Source organism: Dendrobates tinctorius, unplaced genomic scaffold (assembly GCF_039654945.1).
Source record: "Dendrobates tinctorius isolate UK_male_01 unplaced genomic scaffold, ASM3965494v1 ptg000133l, whole genome shotgun sequence".
Lineage (NCBI taxonomy): Eukaryota > Metazoa > Chordata > Amphibia > Anura > Dendrobatidae > Dendrobates > Dendrobates tinctorius.
Window position 1 is genome coordinate 13,040,139 of NW_027361801.1, and position 23,967 is coordinate 13,064,105.

The 23,967-nt window shown below is 44.3% G+C and overlaps 1 protein-coding gene across 4 annotated transcripts in view; it reads left to right on the forward strand.

The window, feature by feature from the left end:
* Positions 1–23,967, forward strand: part of DOCK11 (dedicator of cytokinesis 11) — a 481,846-nt gene that overhangs the window by 144,452 nt on the left and 313,427 nt on the right. For all 4 annotated transcript variants that reach the window (XM_073543480.1, XM_073543481.1, XM_073543483.1 and 1 more), the window contains exons 21-27: positions 2,920–3,041; positions 4,114–4,197; positions 5,546–5,635; positions 7,550–7,668; positions 10,804–10,873; positions 15,365–15,490; positions 18,297–18,368. In XM_073543480.1, coding sequence (XP_073399581.1) covers positions 2,920–3,041; positions 4,114–4,197; positions 5,546–5,635; positions 7,550–7,668; positions 10,804–10,873; positions 15,365–15,490; positions 18,297–18,368 — 683 coding nt within the window. The remainder of the gene's footprint in view (positions 1–2,919; positions 3,042–4,113; positions 4,198–5,545; positions 5,636–7,549; positions 7,669–10,803; positions 10,874–15,364; positions 15,491–18,296; positions 18,369–23,967) is intronic.

The following is a 23,967-nucleotide window of genomic DNA, read 5'->3' on the forward strand; positions in this document are numbered from 1 at the left end:
GCGTATTGGTAACAAGCCGCAAGTAAGGACTTTTCTCCAGGGAGTTTCCCGATTGGTTCCCCCCCTACAGACTCCCGCTGGAATTTGGGATCTCAACCTGATCCTGACAGCATTACAGGCACCACCTTTCGAACCCCTTAAGGAAGTCCCACTCTGCATCCTGTCACAGAAAGTGGTTTTTCTGGTGGCAATCACCTCGCTGCGCAGGGTGTCTGAATTGTCAGCACTCTCCTGCAGACGGCCTTTCCTAGCTTTTCACCAGGACAAGGTGGTTCTCCGTACAGTACCATCCTTCCTTCCGAAGGTTGTGTCCACCTTCCACCTCAATGAAGAAATTTCACTGCCATCCCTTTGCCCGGTTCCGGTTCATTAAGTGGAGAAGACTCTGCATACGCTTGACCTCGTCAGGGCATTGCGTATATACGTGTCTAGGACTGCACCCTTCCGGAAGTCTGATTCCCTTTTCCTTCTTCCGGAGGGCGTTCGCAAGGGTCTGCCGGCTTCCAAAGCTACCCTTGCCAGGTGGATCAAGTCCACCATACAAGAGGCTTACCGACTTAACAATTCCCCTCTTCCAGCCGGTATCACGGCGCACTCTACGCGGGCAGTAGGGGCCTCCTGGGCCATTCGGCACCAGGCTTCGGCACCAGGTTTCGGCACAACAAGTGTGTAAGGCGGTCACTAGGACTAGCCTGCACACGTTTACGAAACACTACAGTGTTCATACCCAGTCCTCAGCAGATGCGAGCCTGGGTAGACGGGTTCTGCAGGCGGCAGTGCCCCAAGTTTAGGGACCTGCTAGCACAATATTCGTCCATTGCTTCCCACCCAGGGACTGCTTTGGGACGTCCCATGGTTCTGTGTCCCCCAATGAGGCGACAGAGTAAAGGAGATTTTTGTGTACTCACCGTAAAATCTCTTTCTCTTAGCCTCTAATTGGGGGACACAGCTCCCACCCTGTTGCCCTTACGGGCCGTTGTTTACGGTTGAGTTCTCATATTGTTCTTTGACCTCGTACATAGTAGCCTTCTTACAGGCATGGTTATGTTATTTCTGTTACGTTCCTCCTAATGCTTTTGCACAAAACTGGAGAAGGCTGACGCCGTCCAGGGGTGTATACTGCAGAGGAGGAGCCAAAGTTAATCTTTTTCAGATTATGCATAGTGTCGCCTCCTAGTGGACAGCAGCATGACACCCATGGTTCTGTGTCCCCCAATTATAGGCTAAGAGAAAGAGATTTTACAGTGAGTACACAAAAATCTCCTTTTTCTGGGACTTGCTAAGTGTAGTGGCTAGTGCCAAGACTGTCTATGGAAGCTGTCTTAAAGGGAATCTGTCACCAGGTTTTTGCCACCTAACTTGAGAGCAACATCATGAGCAGTCAGAGACCTTTATTTCAGTAATGTATCACTGACTAGGCTGCTTGCTGTAATTTTTATAAAAATCACTATTTTATAAGCAGGATATTTTATTAGAAGACTAGTTGGCCTACTGTCAAGTAGTTAAGAATATTCATGTGTTTTCTGTATAACCAACCCACCACCACTGATTGACAGCTTTCTGCCTATGCACAGTGTACAAATAAAACTGTCAGTCAGAGCAGTGGGTGGGGTTACACAGAGTTCTCTGTTCTATGACAGGGGTTAGCAAAAATCTGGTGATAAATTCCCTTTAAGAGTTGGCAGATCTCCACATACAGCATGTTACACCATGGTTTGGAACTATGGGGTACTATTGAAGATGCTCTGGGGTCCTTCGGATCTGGCATCACACTGGAAGTCGCCATTTACTTTAGCTAAGTGAAAAAATAGTTCTAGTTAGGTGAGCCTCATCGCTGGTTAGTACGTTCAGTTTTAGGGTCATTTTTTGTCACATCCAAGGGTAGATTCAAGAAAAATGTCAAACACACTTTTAATTTCTAGCTACAAAAACTACGCAGAAACTGAATTCCTAAAGCCAGCCTTAAACTGCAGAGTGCTTTTTTTTATTCAAAACCTGGTGCATTATTTTATGGGAAAAAAAGAGTAATGCATGTAACAAAATGTGCCACTTTAGTGCTGTGTTTTTAATGTTCTGGTACGTTAATATATTGATGGTTTAATCTTTAGTGCCATGGCACCTTTATTCAGCAATTGTAGCAGTGCTATGAATGCTGAGCTCTGTATAACCCCGCCCACACCAACACCAGATTGGCAGCTTCCTGTGCACACTGTCAGCAAGCTACCAGTCAGTAGTGGGAGTGTGGTTAGGTAGATTTGCCGGACTGCCTTGCCTTGTAGTGATAATGTCCAGCTGTTAAAACACTGATTGTATTGAAACTACAGCAAGCTGCTGAGCAAGTGACACATCCCTGGGAATCAGTGTCTCTGCCCCTACATCATGCTGCTTTCAAGGTACATAGCAAAAACCCACTGGCAGATTCCCTTTAAGATCCTTTCCTTAGATCTGTATTATTAACCCCTTAATGACCACCAATACGTCTTTTAACTGACATGAGATATAAGAGAATAGCCTCCCCATACAGGTGACAATCCAGCAGCTGTCGGCTGTACACTATAGCTGACAAATTGCTGCATCAGCCACGATCAGTGTTTGCACCATCCAAATCATTTTAACCCCTTAGATGCTGCTGTTAATAGTGACAACATCATATAAATGGTTAATAGAGTGTGGGGGCTTCCTCTTTATCCCCATCTCAAATTTCTGATATTTTTTTATAAATAAAAACAAAACATATTGACCTAAATTTACCGTTATCATAAAGTACAATGTGTCACGAAAAAAAATCTCAAAATCACTGGGATTTGTTGAAGTGTTCCAGAGTTATTACCACATAAAGCGACACTGGTCAGATTTAAAAAATTTGGCTCTGTCACTAAGGGGTTAATGGATTTTTTGTTTGTTTTTATTTGTTTACAGTTGGATACAGCTGGATCCGATTACTGAAGGAAGGCAGAATTATAACATATGACCAACAATTGCCAGTCTCTGGCAGTCTTCCCTCTGGGTATCTGGGTCAGTCTGAGACAGACACCAAAAAGGTAAAATAGATGCATAGATAGATAAATAGACATATATTAAATATAGTAAACCATGAGATACATACATACATACATACATAGTAGGACAATAGATAGATATTAAAACAATATATAGGCATTCGACTGGTACATATCTATTAGATAGATATTAGAATGATAGTGTCATGAGGGTGTCATGTCCCCCTGGAAGACCTGGAGTTAGACAGTTACGTTGGTCAATGAATCGCAGGTGTTCTTTAAAGATGGTGTAATTTGTGTCTCGTATTAAATGGATTTAGTTTCTTCTGGTGCCAAAAAGGTTAACAACCCTTTCTTTGCTGATCAGATGCATGCAGCTCCATTTCAGCTGCTTCTGATCTGGTCATTACCTCTTTCTATATAAACTGGTGAGACCTTCTTGTCCCTGCCGGTGAAAGATTTGTCTTCCTGTGCTGTGTGCTAAAGCTAAGTGTCTGGAGTAGAGTTGCTGTAGACGTGGTCTGTGGTTTGCTGTAGTACGTGTGTGTTTATCTCCTTGTCCCTGTTTCCATTTAGTTTATTCCTCATGTCACTATCCTCCTCCCTATTGTTGGTACAGTTAGTACTTTTGTATGATAGAGGTTTTCTGTTATCCCTGTTTTGTCTTTGTGTCTTGTTTACATTACATTTCTATCCCATCATTCTGTTGCATCATGTGGTGGGGGATGAGACAGATCAGGGTTTAACAGGAGCATAGTAAGATTGGAGACTCAGGCCTCTCTACCTTCAAGAGTATCCCCGGGGACAGGCATAGTTAGGGTCCCAGTTCCAGCGACAATACAAGTCCCCCTTTCCTTACCAAAGACCATCACAGCGTGACCGATAGATATATTAGATAAATAATAGATTTTAAAATATATTAGATAATACATACATATTGATAGATATTACAACAATCTATAAGAATTCGAGCGATAGATATATATTAGATAGACAGAATGATTGATATATTACATAATATATACATTCTTTCCAGATAGAACAATGTATAGGTATTATAACAATTGATAGATAGATACAAATAGTAATCATGGCAATTTTTGTGCATTTGTAGATTAGCAGTGATATCAAATGGGTGGATGGAGCAAAACCACTATTCAAAATTGGGAGTCATCTGGAATCCACTGTGTATACACAAGTAAGTGTGTCCTAGTGAGCCCCATTTGTAATCCGTGTAATATACAGTTTCTCTAAGTCTGTGATAATCTTTTATTTCATTTGAAATATTTACAATATTTGGATGTTGCAAAAAAACTGTTTATTTACCATTATTTGCAGAAATTCTTTTAACTTTCAAGATTATCCAATCAAATAATTGACCCTAAATTTAGATACTAATCGTTAGTCATGACTAAACCATTAGTCAGAAATATGTGAGAACAAAGAATTCAGGTTGACTGATAGTCACAAAGATTTTACTCTAACGTTGAATTGGCTAGCAATTAGTTGTAAATAGTAAGTTAAAAAGTGTAATAGTATAGTTGTTTTAATTACCTCACTGTTTCCTTTAATTTCCAAGCCAGTTCCCTTTCCTTGTCTATACATTGGAGAAGGGGGCTGGCTTGGCAATTGGAATGAGCAGTCAACTGGCCATTTCCATACTCTGCTCCGTTTATGTTCTGAAATAGGAGACACAGGACTGGATGCCGAACTGCTGGGACCTAGGATGAAGCGGCTACAATAGGCTAGGTGTCTAAACAAATATATTGATAATGTGCATTTGGTTCCACTCTCTGAGTGCTGTGTTGTCGCTCTGCAGAAGAATTCTTTCACCATGGCACTCTGCATTATATGGGTGAGAACGTTAGCACACATGCTTCATCCAAAATGCTTAAAACATCCAATATTAATATCCGTAAATGTCTGTATAACTTACGGTATATTGACAGGCTGCAGGTGGTCAGCGTCCGTTGATTAGCTGCAAAGGTCACATGTCCTAACAATTTCAAGTGACCACCAAGACACTCCGTGCCTACATTGGAGGAGCGGTTTCAATACAGAAGGCAATCATGTGGCTTTTTTATTTTTAATATGGCCACTTTGGCTGTCTAGAAGTAGACAACCCCTTTAATATTAGATATTCTGTTTTATTTATTTTACTCACCGTATATAGTGCCATTAATTCCACATCTTCATTAAGACTGTATAAATAAGTTATCTAACTTACTAGTTCTTGTTTACATTTTTTTTCCAAGAAAACCCCTTTTAATATGACAATTCATTTCCAATTTTCATAACTTTAAGCTCATGGGTCCCAATGCAGAATCTGTTACCAGGTGCCGCTCCTGCCATGTCTGATTTATATTATGATGTCTTTTCTCATGGTAGCAGGGCATTAGGGTCCGCATGTAGCTGCAACCTCTGCTCCCCACCTTATCTAGTCCCCCTGGTAATGTTTTGTCTTGTAATATAAGTGTTAATCGTTGTAGTCGCTTTTTTTTTTTGCATTATTAATGGTCTGTAACTGACGCATTATCTGCTTTCAGGATTTACATCTGTACAATTTCTTTGAGTACTGCCAGAAAATCTCGTCCAGCTCTAAAGATGTTCCCGGGGAACTTGTGAAATATTTAAAGGTACAAATTGCTTTTTCAGGCCGCTTACACCAGTTTTTCCCAGAGCGAATGCTTCCTGCCACAAAGTGTTTACAGCTGCTGTCACAGCTTTTATTGGTAGAGTGTTAGTGAGCGCTGGAGTATATATGTAGTAAGGCTTTTGATTCATTCATCACTCGTTCACAGATTTAAAGTCGCTTCAATGGAAGGAATAACTTACACTTAGCTTATTCCTCCAAAGACACTGGGAGTGGGGAATTTATTAAACTATTTACCCCAGTTCCCTTGTGTAGAAAAGTGCCAAATTTTAACGTATACCACATTTGCACAAAATTAGCTACTTTTTACTTCTTTGGTCACTTTTGAAGTGTGAAGAGAAATGCGTTGGTTAGATTTATTCATTTACTTTTCTTATATAGCGGCATCATATTCTGCAGCGCTGTACAGACATCACTTTCCCCATTGGGGCTCACAATGTAAATTCCCTGTCAGTCTGTGGAGTGTAGGAGGAAAGCCATGCAAACACGGGGAGAACATACAAACTTACTATTATAGATTTGTATTTACAACAGAAATTGGCGTAAATTAGAGCGCAAATCTAGACCTGCTCAGAACATGCATAGATTTCACTTTTTGGCACATTGTCGGCGAGTGATGCACCAAATTTATTAGGAGGCATGAAGCTTTTATTAAATTGACAAATAAAGTTGCACTGTGTAGTGCTATAGTATGTAAACATGAAATATGAATTGCAATACTGCTTTAGAAAATAGGAAAAAACAAAGTTACTTAACACATAATTTGGCCAATTTATGCATGCCCAGCATCCAGCGACAAAACGATCTTCTTTTTCTGGGGACCTAACCTAATGTGTTTCCTCTCCTGGGCAGATCGCCTACATGTATATGGGTAGGTGGGATCCTGCTGTGATTAAAACCGCCTTGTCGGTGGCTGCTGGGCATGCATGAATTGGCCAAATTATGTGCCAAGTATCTACATTTTTTCCTATTATTGAGAGCAGTAATGCTTATTACAATTTCATACGTGTCGTATTTACATGCTATAGCACTACAGAGTGTTACTTTATTTGTTATTTATATATGGAGATGGCCACTCTTAGTAAGCACCTGTTCACACCAGTATTCTGTTTGAAAGTGACGTTCAGTCTTTTGATACTTTTAATAAATTATGCACATTTTAGCCCAACGTGCTGTTGCTTATCCAGGCTGACATAAGCGGTGAAATTGCATTACAGGTGATCAGACATGAAAGTGTTAAGGACTTCTCATATACGTTTTCCAAAGTAAGAGATTATACCAGTAGGATGGAATTCTCAACTTTCCACTGTACTGGCGGACACTTATTTAACCACACTTACTCCCGGTCACATTGACCTAAAGGTCAGGGATCAAACAGGTGTCATGCTGTTAAAACACGGTTTAGAGGAGCCTGTGTTCTGTAGCCATTAAAAATGTGATGACTAGGGAATCTTACGTTTTCCCCAGACTCTTGTGTTATTTTTTTTAGCTCCCGAGTTGGTAAAGTAAGCAATTGCAATGATAACCCAATGTTGAGTTTTTTTCCTTGCAAGAGTGAAGTGTTACTCTCTGTAATTTTTAGTGCAGGGTCTGAGGTGCTGGAGTACGACAAAGGGAATTTGTGTTCTTTGAATCCTTGTTTTATATACTACCACTTAGTGATAGGACAAATATTTCTGTACGCTTTTTAAGGGCTTTATTTTTACTTTTGTAAGACATCATTAACCAGAGATGTTAGTTTATGGACTTGGTTTAGTGAGTGCAAATTTTTTGTCTCCAAAAAGAGCCGAACATATACAGTAATTGATTTAAATATACATCTGTTAAATGGAGCATATCTGCCATCTAGTGGAAACTTGTGTGTATTACACCATTGATGGGTCTTATTTCCCTGCAGTGTTTGCATGCCATGGAGGTCCACGTAATGGTAGAGTTCCTACCTGTAACTCTCATGCAGCTTTTTCAAGTTTTGACATCGCTTTCCAATGAAGACGAAGTAGCTTTAAATTGTTCTTTGTAAGTGTGCTTTCCATATGGTAATAGTAGACATGCTTGAAATTAGATGTTATGTCAGGATATCTGTTACGTGCACTATGTCTGACGTCTAGTGGAAGTTTAAGTCCATTGCACCTTGGATGTATCTTTTTTTTTTTTAAATTCGTTTATTAAACCATAGACAGGGTATACAATATTCGAACTGACGATGAAAATACCATATAAAACGTATACGTTACACAAAGCATTAATATCAAACAGTGTATGTATACCAGTTGTTTACAGAATAAAATATAATGTCAGTTACCTTACATTAGTCTGCATGGTATTATTCAAATAATAAAGCCTGTCAAACCTCCAAACCATTACTACTGCTACAAAACAACAACTATTTGCAGCCTGTGTCCTCATAATTGACTCCCCGCGATATCGCCATCCTACAATGTGAGATGAGAGGAATTCCACCTCTCCCATATCTTCTCAAATTTACCCAGGCACCCTCTGTTTTGGTACAGTGTCCGCTCGTATGGTATAATCGAGTTTACCAATTCAATCCAGGCCCTAAGGGAGGGATCTGAACCCCCCCAACACCGTAGTGCCAGTACCTTCCATGCCATAAACCGTCTCCCGCAAGAAAATCCCCGTATAATGTCCCCATGTCTCATCAACCCTGGATGTATCTTGTAATATCTTTGCATCAAAATAATTCAGATTACCTCCCTAGAAGGTTAATGTAATCCATATTGTAAGGGAGTCTTTTTGCATGCCATTCAGAACATCTTTAGACATGGGCCATAATTTTCAATAGTGTCCTATGTCATACCACGCTATTGTAAAAGAATGTATAAGAATAAAGTATATGACAGAGCACAGTCAAACAGCCGTGATACCCATGCGAGGAACGCATTGCAATCCTCGGACTGGTAGACGCTCTCTTGACCTGAATGTGACAGTATGTGTTTTTATGCAGCTGTCACTCTTGAGTCAGGAGAGACGACAGCCAGTTCAAGGATTGTGATTTGATCCTTGCGAGACTATTACGGCCGTCTGACTGCGCTCTTAGATGTAGTCTGTAAGCATAAAACGGCTTTTCAAACCAAGCCTCACCGCTCATTGCATCATGCGAATGGACAAGAAGTTCAGTGCAGCGCCCTACCTTCTTGTTTTCTGTTTATCTCCTTCCCCCTCTTTATTGATTTACATCTGTGGCTTTACAGAGGCCAGAGAGATAGATGATAAACATGTAGGTGAGACGGTGGACTGAACTGCTCCGGCATGCAGAGGGTGCACTGAGTGCCTGTGCTTGGTCTAAACTATGGGTGCACAACTCCGGTCATCAAGGGCCACCAACAGTGCATGTTTTCAGGATCTCCTTAGTATTACACAGGTGATCATTTAATCATCTGCACAGCAAATGATTTCAACACCATGTGCAATGCTAAGGAAATCCTGAAAACATGACCTGCTGGTGGCCCTTGATGACCGGAGTTGTGTATCTCTGGGCTTAACAGTCATTTTCTGTTGTCAGATTCCATTTAACCACTGTGGCTCTTTGTAGCCTTCTTTTTTTAAGCCTACTTCTTTATGGCTTTGAAATATACCATTGTCTGTAGTAAAAGTTTACTAATAGTATTAGAAGCCATCAAGTTAGGAACAAAAGTTTAAAGGGAACTTGTCAGTTTCATGCTGCCCAAAATCCACAGCTGCACAATTCAATCTGATGTTTAATAAAAAATATATTTTAAAGACCCTGCTGGGGACCATAGGCATAGACGAAACTAGTCCGGCCAGTGCTGCTCCAAGTGACTGATGGGTCTCCTATGTGTGAGCATCGGAAGAGACCTGCTGGGAAAAGCCGTTCGGCGGCAGCTTTGGACTAGTTTAATCTCTACACATAGACTCCATCTGGATCTTTAAACTACATTTTTCTGTTGAAGAACGAAGCATATTATGCAGCCCTAGTTTGGGCATCATGAAACAACTGACAAGTTTCTTGTAAGGTGCATTATTATTGTGCCTATTATATTTGGGCTAATGCCTCTTTATAATTTGTTCAATGAATACATGTTGAGGATCTCTATCAAATAATTGTAACATATGCTGCTGGATCCCAGTCCATACATCAGTCTTTGGGATCGTGCACACAACCGTAATTATTGGAAGAGTGCTGTCTGTCGTTTTAATGGATGGCACTCATCCCCATGTTATTCAGTGAGGTAGTGCACATGTCTGATCTTTTCCATGAACAGAGTCTTTCCAAGGAAAAAAATGCAGCTTGCCTGAGTTTGATCCAATGTTCGGATCGCATTCAGGCATGGAAGTCAAAGGGTGCGTGGAAAACATTGGACTGCATTTGGATGACGTCTGAGCTATGTCTGATTTTGGAACTGACAGAATGAAAAAGATGGAACAGTTTTTTTCTCCATCTTCTCCACATCCAAGAGAATCGGATCACGCTGTGATCATACTCTGAAGGGAGTTCAGTATTTGGTCAGTATTTTACCTCAGTATTTGTAAGCCAAAACCAGGAGAGGAACAATCAGAGTAAAAGTATAATAGAAACCCGTCACCACTTCTGTATTTATCACCCACTCCTGGTTTTGGATTACAAATAGTGATGGGAAATACTGACCAAATACTGAACGTATTATACATTATTATACAAATACTGAATTTTTCTGATTCACTATGTCTCTTTCCTCAAGTGCAGACATTGTAGGACCTTAGGTATCCATGGTTACGACCACTGATATAGTTACAGTTGCTAGTGGTCGACTCGTAACCATGGTTACCTAAGGTCCTGCAATGTCTGCACATGAAGAAGGAAATGTAGCGAATCAGAAAAACTATAATATATTTCTAATTGACGGTATTTGCTAATATTAGAATTATTAAACCTACTGCATATTGGGATAGGATCTTGGAGATGAGAAGACCCCTTTAATGTTCATATATTGGCAGACCATCATAATTGCTGCCTCAGAGAAGCCTCATCCGTGGATTTTCCCACTATCAGGACCACTTGAATATTGTAGCATTGGCTTCTTTCATATCTCCATTAAGGTTAACAATATATAACCATATGTAATATATAAGTAAGTACGCTGTTTGCTGAATTTTCAAATTCATATAATTAAATTAATGTTTTCATTGAAGGGTGCTTCTCCATATTGTGTCCAAGTGCCATGAAGAAGGTTTAGATCACTACCTTCGGTCTTTTATAAAGGTAAGATGAGCCTTAAATATAGTCCACCTCGCTTTGAGAAAATGAAACAAAAATTCAAGCAAATGTAACTGAGCAAACATACCCTGCATGTTGTTCATGGCTAGGTGTTAGGCGTCGGGTTCCTGTCGCTGCTCAGCAGGAAGCCCAATCAGGGCCGGCTCCAGGTTTTTGTGGGCCCCGGGCGAAAGCGTCTCCCCTTTAACACATACCACAATTTATGATGCACAGATACGGCAAAGAAATATAGGTATAGTACAATGCCAAAGATTTCACTTACTTCTTACATTACATGAGTGATATCTATTGTAAATTCTACAATGGCTCAGAAACCAGCAAATCCTCGCAGAGCACAGTGCGTGCCCTAGTGGGGATTCAAAAGTTTTCATTTAAGACCGGACAGTATAGAACTCCATACATTATTCTGGGCATCACATAGTCTTCCATACAGTTTATTGGGCACCACATATTGCTTCATACAGAATAATGAGCCTCACATAATGCTCCATACAGAATATTGAGCCTCATATAATGCTCCATACAGAATAATGAGCCCCAAATATTGCTTCATACAGAAAAATGGGCCTCATAATGCTCCATACAATATAATGAGCCCCAAATATTGCTTCATACAGAATAATGGGCTTCATATAATGCTCCATACAATATAATGAACCCCAAATATTGCTTCATACAGAATAATGAGCCCCATATATTGCTTCATACAGTGTAATGAGCCCCATATAATGCTCCATACAGAATAATGGGCCTCATATATTGCTTCATACAGTATAATGAGCCCCATATATTGCTTCATACAGCATAATGGGCCCCATATATTGCTTCATATAGAAAAAGGGTCCTCATGTAATGCTCCTTACATAATAATGGGCATCATGTAATGGTCTATACAGAATAATGGGCCCCATACAATGATCCATACAGAACTCCATACAGAAAATGGGCCTCATATAATACATAATAATACAGCACAGTACAAAAAGAGGACTTGAAAAACCTCCAATAATGAGAACAGCAATAGAACAACAAGGTTTACCCGTACAGGCCTCCAAACAAATGCACTATCAGGGTGCAGTGGACCCATATAAAGATGGCAACACAGGTGCAAAAATACCAATCAAGCAACTGCTCCAGCCTACCAATACATGGAGGGGGCGATTGCCTGGTATGTTGATGCACAAAAACAACTTGTATGCAGCGCTGTTCACACTAAGGCCATGCACAGCGTCCAGGCCAGCCTAGTACCAACACCCTTCTATTAGTTCAGGCGGGCTGCCCAGCGCTAACAAATGCATGCCGTGTGGAAAACAGACACCGCAGTTTACAAGACCAAATGGGCCCAACTGCACCCTGAATAAAAAGTGCAAAAAACACATTTTAAAAATATTTTTTAAAAAATGTGGAGTATTAGTTAATATTTTGGCCAAAGTAGTGGAGTAGATTTCTTCTGCTGAAGAAAGTCCTCCACGCTGCTACTGCATCTGTCTTAAACAGAGAAAATAGAGCAGGCATCCATCTCTGTATGTTGTGTATATGAGACCTCATGGCAGCTAATCTCCACCCACCAGCTCAGAGAGAAATAAAAATTAGAGATGGCGTATGCACTGGGGAAAGCTGGTGAAAAATACAGGATACAAATTACATGATTGCCAGAAATAGTGTTATTCCTCATGTACACACATAACAGCTTATTCTGATAAGTCACCTGAATTGACAGGTATGCTTTAAAATGGTAGAGTCACCTCACAGATAAGGGTAAGATATTTTAAGGAGCCATACTGTAAGCTTGCTCTTCAGCCTGAGGTGGTGGGAGGAGTTGCAGCTCCTTTGCTTTGCTCTGCAGTAATTATCGGCTCTGATAACTTGCTGGTCTTTCATTGGCCAGCTTGAAGGAGCACATTTGTCAGAATGCAGACTGTTCCACAAGATATGTTTTAGTGACGTTATAGTGTCTGCAATATCTGTTTAGGAACTGCTCCAAGTTACTTGGAGAGGTCCTCTTTTTGTCCTTCAGCCATGGTGAATGAAGATTTGAGAGTCCTAGTGTTAGGGCTGGCGGAACGCACCAAATAATAAAGATGGTAATAAGGTGCGTTTGCAGCCCGGGGTCCACCCTGCAGGGGTGGTAAACTGCTGCTAGTAATGGCGGACGCTATATGGCGGTATAACAGAGGGATACATGTGGGTTAACATCACCCGGTGTGTACAGGGGCGGACTCTGTTGCTTCACAGAGCCGCACTACCGCTGAACATAAATGCTCACAGAGCTCGGCAAGGTAAACGCTCAGTATCAGGTCACAGGACTCAGCCCCAAGGACACAGGGTCAGAGTCCCTCTAGAGCTACTAAGCGTGCGGCGTCGCAACTGCGGACGCCACTAAGTGACGCTGGCGACCGTGGAGTGTCAACCAAAAGAACCGTGGCGTACAGACCAAGCCACCACTTGGCGTTGATGCCAGTCACTGACTCTGCCTCCTACTTGCTCCTCAGCCTGGGCGCTAACAGGCTAGACTACACAAAACATGCATACCAAGGGTAGGGGTTTCCAATGAGTCATTCACCAGAGACATTCATACATGCATACAACTCTCACTCCACATGGTCTAAATCCTTCTCTATATTAGCGCATGGCCGAGCGGCCATGCGAACCTTTTATAGCCATGTCCTTCTGGTACCTTCCTGACCTTCCTGATGGTCCAGTCAGAGCTGGAGAAGGACCTGAGCATGTGACCTCCGATCTCCAATGAGATATCATCCCACGGGCATGCTCAGTGGACTGAAAGGAGGACTTAGCCCCTGGAGTAGCTTGCTGCTGACCAGCATGCATTGCTATAGCTGGACCAGAGGTGGCAGCAGCAACCAAACCTACAGAGCTGGTCTGAGCAGAGCGCCTTGATCGACGAGTCTGCTGAGCAGCCTCCTCTGCGTCTGGAGAGGAATGGGAGACTGCTGAATGCAAGGTTTGGGATCAGGGCCGGCGTCAGCACCCGGCATACCCGGGCAAGTCCCGGGGCTCTGGCGAGACAGAGGGGCCCACTCGGCACCTGAATGTCGGTCCCCCGCTCTCCGCCCAACATCAAACTGACCACCATCTCTTTTCCTGTGAGAGCACACGGTCCACATGTTACCGCTCATTAAGGTCATGAATATGGATGCCACTCCTCTCCCATAGGCGTGGCGCCCATATTCATGACCTTAATGAGTGGTACCACGTGACCGCGCGCTCTCACAGGAAAAAGTTACCGCCACCTGGACTCAGGTGAGCGGCGCTGACAATGAGCGGCGGTGGGGCTGGGGGGAGAATGAGCCCAGCCCCCGGGGGAGATGAGAGTGAGCCGGGTTGGAGAAATGAGCCCAGCAGGGGAGATGAGAGTGAGGGGGGGAATGAGCCCAGCGGGGGAGATGAGCCCATTATTCTCTATGGGGCATTATATGGGGCCCATTATCCTGTATGCCTGTATGGAGCATTATATGGGGCCCCTTATCCTGTATGGAGCATTATATGGGGCCCATTATCCTGTTTGGAGCATTATATGGGGCCCATTATCCTCTATGGAGCATTATATGGGGCCCATTATCCTATTTGGAGCATTACATGGTGTTCATTATTCTGTATGGACCATTATATGGGGCACATTATCCTGTATGGAGCATTACTCCACTCCATTACTCAGCAGAACTAATCAATGTAGCTGTGAATCCAGCACTGAAGTCAAATAAATTACTTGCAAGAAGTATCTCTATCTCTATATGTGTCAGTGCCTTTACCTGTTTCTCTGTTCTCCATACTTTGATAGGCTCAGTGACCTGATACCTCTGTGATCTGGATGTCCATCTTGCTTAAATCAAGATTGATTTTGGTAGTTTTTTTGTAATTGATGAGACAAGAGGGAGGAGAACAAGTGGCTTTAAGTATACAAAGATATAGTATAGGAAGTATAGGAAGTTATATTACAAAGTTTATTTTACTTACTTGAACTACTGATTTATGCAAAGTTTGTTGAAACAAAAGTGATACGGTAATTTAAATATCGGAAATCCTGCAAGATTCTTGTTTAGCTTATCCTCAATAAAAGATAGGGAATGACAAACTCTAACTTAAAATTAATATATGAGACCTTTATTTTTTATATAGCGCTAACATATTCTGCAGCGCTTTACAGTTTGCACACATTATCATCGCTGTCCCCGATGGGGCTCACAATCTAAATTCCCTATGTCTTTGGAATGTGGGAGGAAACCAGAGAACCCGGAGGAAACCCATGCAAGCGCGGGAGAACATACAAACTCCTTGCAGGTGTTGTCCTTGGTGGAATTTGAACCCAGGACTCCAGCGCTGCAAGGCTGCAGTGCTAACCACTGAGCCACCGTTCTGCCCATATAGTTAAATAGTTGCACTACAATTTCTGAATATAAATGTTTGCTTCTATCTTTGCTGTTTTTCGTTACTGATCATTGTTGTGTATTTTTGCAGTATGTCTTTAAAACACAGAAGCTGTCTTCTCCGCAAAGCAAGACTCTCCATGAGATTTTGGCAACCACAATGATTACTGTTCTGAAGCAGTCAGCTGATTTCTTGGCAATAAATAAGTTACTTAAGGTAATGTGGCATGTGTTTTTGCTAGATTTGAAGTTTATGGCTGCCATTTAAAACATAGTATTTCGATCAGAGTTTCTTTGTTGCACTCCTAAGATTGTGGTTGGTGCTTAAAAGGAAATAGATAAGTCTAATACTGATAGGTAACATTAAGCACTCAATTTTTGCGGTCCAGTATAGATGAAGCAAAATGTTTTTATTATAATATTATGGGAATCCACAGCCAAAAATGAGCAAAACAGAAATTATTATCACAAAGTTTTGGCCTTTATGGCCTTTTTCAAGGGTTTTCTGCATGACAGAAGTATAAACATAATTACATTATAACAGTTAATAAATGCCAATTTTTTGTTTCTTAGCAGTTTTAGAATCTGATACTGCAGGTGCTATTTTGGGTTCACGTATCGCCTGAACAGTCTCAGGCTCAGGTACTGCATGTACGGTTTCAGGATCATGTACTGCCGGAGCGGTTTCAGGCTCAGGTACCACAGATGTGGTTTTAGGTTGAGAATACTGCTTGAGAGATTTCAAGTTCAGGTACCGCTGGAGCGGTTTCAGGCTCATGTACTGCAGAAGCTGTTTCAGACACGAAGTGCAGATACAGATCAGATTGGACCAGGTACTAGAACAGAACAGAAACAGGTACAGGGACCTGACAACAGGCTTGCAGCTAGCAGACTGCCAAAACTCAGTTATTGCTCAGGCACTTTCCTACAGGTGGAGGTGCCTTAAGTACTAAGTACCTCCCAGCTATTGGCTGGGGACACATAAGATTGTGTGCTCTGTTTCTTTAAGAGATTGGGAGTGTACGCACCCTAAACGCACCAGCAGGGGAGCTCTGTGGCGCAGACCGAGCTTGGAATGTGGGAACCAGAGCATGGAGACATGACAGGGCAGACTGAGCGGTGAGTAAGTAGGTGTCCCAGCCAGAAGGGAGAAGCTGGGGCATACAGGGATGGAGAAGTTAAATATTGGCTCCTCTAATGAGGCAATAAAAGTCCTCAGTACTTGCATTAAGTAAAAATAATAACAACCCTTTTTCAGTGTTACAGCTGATCTGTGGTCCTGATTTAAGTTTGATGTAAATGTGTGAAGTTCGCTCTTGTGCAATATAAAGTTTTAAAAAATGAAAAGAGATATTTATATCTGTAACTGTCTATAATATTAGGGACAGGCCTAACAGATTGAAGGTTGAAATCAATTAAAAATATTAAGATTGGTGAATTTAACTTGTGTGATAGTACAGTGGCCAGTAGTGAGGCAGCAACACTTGGGCATTGTTGTTATTATGTCCTGTTAAATTAAAGCATATATTTGGAGTAGGGTTTACTTTCTTTTTTTTTCACGACTTGTAGACATATAGGTTTAATGGATAATTATATATTACTGAGTTTGTAAGTGAAAGTTGTGTTCTCTCTAGAGATGGGCGGACCCCTGTATGTTTAGGTCCGGCGGGTATGGCCAAAACAGTTTAAAAAAAAAAAAAGTTTGGGGTTCAGTACAAGAACAGTACCCGAACCCGGACACCATTCACTTGAATGCGGGGCCCCGAACATCATGACATGACAGCACAGCAAACACATCTGATTGGCGGTAAAATCACTACTGCCGGTGAGACAGCCACGGTTTCCACTTCGTCAAATGACAGCGTGAGCTCGCAGCTGTGATCGGAGGTAAAAGGTTTACCTCCGGTCACTGGCGTCGGCTGATGGGACTACTGCTCCCATCAGCCTACGCCTGCTGCCATTAATAACAACGATAGCAAGGAGCAGTTGATGGGCGTATTCATCAGCCGGTGCCTGCACTCTAAATAAATAATTAAAAAAAAAAAAAGCCTGGTGTGAGTTCCCCTGTATTTTTGATAACCAGCCAGGCAAAACTGACAGCTGCGGGCTGCAACCCTCAGGTGTTCGCATTCGCAAAGTTGGTTATCAGTAATAGAGAGGTTCCATGCCATTTTTTTAAATTATGTAAATAAATAATTTAAAAAAGCAGGCTTGGGCCCCCCTACATTTTTGACAACCAGCTTTGCTAAAGCAGACAGCTGGGGGCTTGTATTCTCAGGCTGGTAAGAGGCCATGGATATTTCCCCCCAGTCTAAAAATATCAGCCCACAGCTGCCTAGAAAAGGTGCATCTATTAGATGTGCCAATTCTGGCGCTTTGCCTGACTCTTCCAACATGCCCTGTAGCGGTGGCAAGTGGAGTTCATATTTGTGAGGTTCATGTCACATTTGTATTTTCCGGTGACATCAAGCCCATGGCATAGTAATGGAGAGGCCTCTACACGTTGCGCAAAAAATCTGATTGTAGTTAGCCTGAAGACTGGCTGAAATTTGATGAATTTCCCGCAAGATCTTTTTTTACCTTTTAGGGTGTTCATTGTGTTCAGATGCTAGTTACTAAAGGGGTTGTCCAGTGAAAGCAAGTTATCACTTATTCACAGGGCCCTACCATGTGGACTTCTACCTAACAACAGAAAAGGGCACTGTTGCATTCATGCCCTATGGAGCTCCCGAATGCTACACTGAGCTTTTTCCGTCAGCCCCATAGAATATAAATGGAGTTGCGGTTGGGTATCCGACCTGTCCCATTTTAACGGGAGTAAAAATTACCCATTCTGCTGAGCAGTGCAGGTCCCAGCAGTCGGATCCCACTAATCAATAAATTCTCGAATATCCTTTGGATAGGTTATAACATGTGTTCACCGGACAACCACTTTAAATACTTTTTTACTAGCAAACGGTATAAAAGCATTTCAATGTATTCTATATCTAATTATTAAATTGGTATGTCATTATTTTTTTCAGTACTCGTGGTTTTTCTTTGAAGCATTGGCAAAGGCTATGGCATTGTACCTAATAGAAGAAAACAAAATCAAGGTAAGCTGTGCTGACGATCAAGAAAGTCTGTATAAGCATATTTGGAATATATCGGATTGTAGGCCTAAGACTACGTGCAAACGTTCAGTTTCTGGTCAGTATTTTACATTAGTATTTGTAAGTCAAAACCAGGAGTGGGTGATAAATACAGAAGTTGTAACGTATTATTTCTATTATACTTTTCCTCCTGATTTTGTGTTACAAATATTGATGTAAAATACAGACCAAATACTGAATGTGTGAACTCGGTCTTAAAGGGAACCTGTCAGCAGGGTTATGCATAGTAACCTACACAGTGTTAGTTCGGCGCCATTATACTGAATAAAATGATACCTTGGTTGATGAAATCCCTCTTGTGGCCATATCTTAATCTTTATTTTCAGTAATGATATGCTCGTGTCCTAAGGCGGGGTTCATGTATGTGGTGCTCTGATTAGATATCCATAACGCAGACTGCTGACAGGTCACTGATCCCTCACCATCCTGCCCGATAGTTTACATAATGAATACCATCACATACTGAATAAAAAAAAAATGCTTCTGCAGGCAGGTGCTCACTGTGGCACCTGCGCTGCAGCATAATTGCATGGTTACTGTGCACGTAATCCCTTTTGCAGATTTACTTGAGTGGGGAAAAAAAAAGTCATTTTGAAAATGGCACCTGGGGTGCCTGCGCAGTAGCAGCTATCAGTTTGTATAGAGATCTGATAGCTGTTGCGCAGGTGCCTGGGGCACCATCTTGCTGGAGAAAAAATAAAGATGGCGCCACCCGCGCATGCGCAATAGCAGCTGTCGGCGATCTGCGATATCTGCTACTGCACAGGCGCGGGTGGCGCCATCTTGGAGGAGGACATTTTTTTTCCTTCTCCATTCTCCAGCAAGATGTCGCCGCCGGCACTTGCGCAACAGCAGCTATCAGATCTCGATACAGACCAACAGCGTCTACTGCGCAGGCGCCATTTTCAAAGTGGCTTTTTTTTCCTCGCTCAAATAAATCTGCAAACGATTAAGTGCACAGTAACCATGCGATTATGTTGCAGCGCAGGTGCCACGGCCGGTATCTGCCTGCAGAAGCGTTTTTTTTTTAATTGAGTGTGTGATGGTATTCATTATGCAAACTAGGGGGCAGGACGGTTAGAGATAAGTGACCTGTCAGCAGTCTGCATTATGAATATATAATCAGAGCACCACATACACCAGCCCCGCCTTAGGACACGAGCATATCATTAACACAATACTGAAAATAAAGATTAAGAAACAGCCACAAGACAGATTTCATCAAACAAGATATCACTTTATTCAGTATAACGGCGCCAGTCTGACACTGCGTAGATTACTATGCACAATCCTGCTGACAGGTTCCCTTTAACATGACTCTATACTTTTTCACACAGTTTTCTTTTACTCTGTCGCCTAATTGGGGGACACAGAACCTTGGGTGTTATGCTACTGTCCACTAGGAGGCGACACTATGCATAATCTGAAAAAGATTAACTTTGGCTCCTCCTCTGCAGTATACACCCCTGGACGGCGTCAGCCTTCTCCAGTTTTTGCTTAGTGTCGCAAGGAGGCACACCTTTTTTCTTCCGTTTTTTTCCTTTTTTTCACGGAAATACAGATGAAGAAAAGTGGGTCTCCAGCGAGACTCCCGGCATGGCTCCCTCCTCGGTCCCCTATTAGGGGTACCCGGTTGAGGTCGAGGTGGTTTTTCCCCATGTCGCTCCCTCCCCAGTCCCTCGGGTCCTGGTTCGAGGTCGAGACCCCCCTCCTTCCCCAACCCCTTTAAGGGGTCTGGGTTGAGGTTGAGGTGAGGATGAAGACCCCCTGACGGTGACAGACACACCCTCCCTAATCCCCCGCAGGGGGTATTAGGTTGAGACGCCTCAGGTAGGGTCGGAGATCAGGCGGCATTTCGCAGCTTCCAGGGACCCCAGGCTGGCTGAGGGATCCTGTTGGGGCCGGGGGAGGGTGCGGACTGGATGGCACAGCAGAGACAGGGTTTTTCTGCGTCCCTGTCTCTGCAACAGCAGCGGCTCCATAGCGCTTCAGGGGCACCCCATACAAAAACCGCTACCCCTGCTACCCCCACCGCTATCCAGTCGACCATTCTGGGGGGGTCTGGTACAAATCCGCCCCCCCCCCCCCGGACTACCGCGCCGCTCTGGAGCCCTCCTGGGCATCAGGCTTCTAATTTAGGCCGCGGCTTCAGCTAGGCCGATGCCCAGGAGGGCTTTTCCCCGCCCCCCGGCCCGCGCCCCGGATGACCAAAATGACACGCTGGAGTGTCATAGAAGGGGCGGATTGAGGCAGAAAGGGCGCGTTTTTACACAGCCCAGCGCGCCCTTTTCAGCTCTCCGCCCCCTCCTCCCTCTCCTCAGAGCCCCGGGTTCTCATTACTCAGCTGTGAATCTATACTTCCTATAAGGCTTTCTGTGGGTTCCCTCTGCGTAGCCACCCCTGTACGATCCCTTATAGCCAGCCTCTGTGCACTATGCCGGGCTCAAGGAAGAGAACCAGGCAGGAATGTTTCTATGCATTCTGCACAGCCTGCAAAGCCGCGCTCCCTAGTGGCAGCACGTATCCGCCCTGCCGGGACTGCATCCAGAACTCTGGGTCAGAACCCCAGGGAGTCCCTACTGACGCTTCAGTGTCACAGGCCACGCCGGAATGGGCAACTCAGATGTCTCAGTCTATGTCACAGTCCATAGACAACCTAACTGCTACATTACTGCAAGCTCTGCAGAGTCGGGCCCCGGCTATGGACGGTACACAGCAAAAGGACAGCTTGTCTCAGGAACATGCTGCTTCCGACTCTCACAGACGTAAGCGGACCCACAGGTCTCGATCACCTAAGTCGCACTATAGCACAAGGTCGTCCCCCTCTAGGGAGAGACAGCGTCATTCCAGGTCTCCTGGGCAGTCCCCTGCCACAGACAGACAGTGCAATTTACCACAGGGATCCCCCATCACAGAAGACCCCCGCCCCAGGTCGCCCTCCAGGGATCACCTTAGCGAGGCACAGGATTCGGAGGGCATCTGTGACTCCGACTCAGATAATGAAACGGTCAGGTCCGTGGTACCTTCTCCCCCTAGCAATACAGCGCTAGTTGAGGACATAATTTCTGCCATTCATCGGGTGCTAAAAATTCCAGAGTCGCCCCCGGAAGTCCCAGAACATAGGATTTGCTTCGAAAGTGTTCAAAAACCACCTAAGGTCTTCCCTAATCACGATGAGTTTGAGAAAATACTTACCAAACAGTTTGCGCAGCCTGACAAAAAATTTGCTAATCGCAAATATTTGGAAGCGAAGTACCCCTTCCCACAGAAAGACACCAAACAATGGACAGATCCACCTGAAGTGGACCCTCCGGTTTCTAGGCTAGCAGCGCAGACTTTACTCTCTCTGCCGGATAGCTCAACCCTCAGGGACGCAGCAGACCGGCAAGTAGAACGCTTGGCTCATTCTATTTTCGAAGCGGCAGGCGCCTCTCTGGGCCCTGCATTTGCTTCAGTTTGGGCATCCAAGGCCATCCTGGCTTGGGCCAAAAAACTACAGGAGGGTCTTCAGGCTTCAAATCCTGAACTCTCGGACCAAGCGGTCCAGATGGCAGTGGTAGCAGACTACATGATTCATGTAGCCCTTGATTCCGCCAGAGGTGTAGCGGGAATAGCATCAAACGCCATCACGATCCGACGCATCCTCTGGCTGCGAGAATGGAAAGCGGATGCAGCCTCAAAGAAGTCCCTCACGCGACTTCCGTATTTTACTGGAAGACTTTTCGGCGAAAAGTTGGACACCATGATAGCCAATGCCACTGGGGGTAAGAGTACCTCTCTCCCTCAACTAAAACCGAAACGCACGTTTAAACGAAGAAACCAGACGCGATTCCGATCCTTTCGGAATTCCTCAGGCTGGTCCGTTTCGCGCCCAGTGCAAAACCGCAACCGTTCTCCACGCAGAGACAACCCACGGACTCAGCAGCGACCGGACAGGGCTTGGCAGTGGAAAGCAGGCCAAGCGAAACCCAAGGGAGGAAAACCTCAGAACTTCACTTCATCATGACTCGAGACCTCCGGAAGACACCCCACCAGTAGGCGGCCGACTTTTACTCTTTCAGCAAGTCTGGCTGCCTATTACAGAAGACAGGTGGGTCAGGGAAATAGTGTCTTCCGGATACAAGATAGAGTTCACTTCCGTTCCACCGAACCGGTTCTTCCTTTCTGTTCCTCCAACACCACCAGAAAAGGCTCGTGTTTTCCACCAAGCGGTTTCCTCTCTCCTTCAATCAGGAGTTGTGGTGCCGGTTCCCGCGAACGAGAGATTCCGAGGATTCTACTCAAATTTGTTCGTAGTCCCCAAGAAAGGAGGCGGCGTCCGACCCATACTGGACCTAAAACAGCTCAACAATTACGTACGGGTCCGTCATTTCCGTATGGAGTCCCTCCGGTCCATCATTGCATCCATGGAGCAGGGAGAATACCTCGCCTCCACAGACATACAGGATGCGTATCTCCACATACCAATTGCTCCCGCCCACCAAAGGTTTCTCAGGTTCGCGGTCAACCAAAACCACTACCAGTTTGTCGCCCTTCCGTTCGGACTCGCCACGGCTCCAAGAACGTTCACCAAAGTCATGGCGGCCACCATGGACGTCCTGCACTCAAGAGGCATCCTAGTTGTCCCGTACCTGGACGACCTCCTCGTCAAGTCTCCCACTTTCAAAGACTGCGAGGTCAGTGTCTCAATCACTCTAGACACTCTGAGTCGCCTGGGATGGCTAGTCAACCTACAGAAATCGTCGACCATCCCAACTCGGACTCTAACATTCCTGGGAATGGTATTCGACTCCGCCAGGGGCCTGGTGCTCCTTCCCAAGGACAAGACACTGGCCATCCGTCTGGGAGTTCGCACACTCCTTCACAGTCCTCCTCGATCTCTCCGGTTTGCCATGAGAGTCCTCGGCCGGATGGCAGCAGCAATAGAGGCAGTGCCATTTGCCCAGTTTCACCTCAGGGTCCTTCAACTAGCCATGCTCAGATCTTGGGACAGGAACCCCTTCTCCCTCGACAGGGAGTTCAGGTTGACGTCATCAACCAGGAGGTCCCTGCATTGGTGGCTCAAACCAACCTCGCTTACATGAGGGAAGCCATTCCTCTCAGGACAATGGAAGATCCTGACTACCGATGCAAGCCTGACAGGCTGGGGGGCGGTGCACCTACATCACAGGGCACAGGGCAAGTGGTCACCGAGGGAAGTGACATTGCCCATCAATGTTCTGGAAATCAGGGCCATTCTCTTGGCACTGAGAGCCTTTCATCACTTGCTTGCAGCCTCGCACATACGGATTCAGTCGGACAATGCCACGGCTGTGGCATACGTGAACCACCAAGGCGGGACCCGCAGCGCCCAGGCGATGAGAGAAGTGGCTCATATCCTCCGCTGGGCGGAAGACACAAGGTCGGTACTTTCTGCGGTACACATTCCGGGTGTAGAAAACTGGGAAGCCGACTTCCTCAGCAGGCAAGGAATGGACTCGGGGGAGTGGTCTCTCCATCCCGAGATTTTTTACCAGATCTGTCAACGCTGGGGAACCCCGGA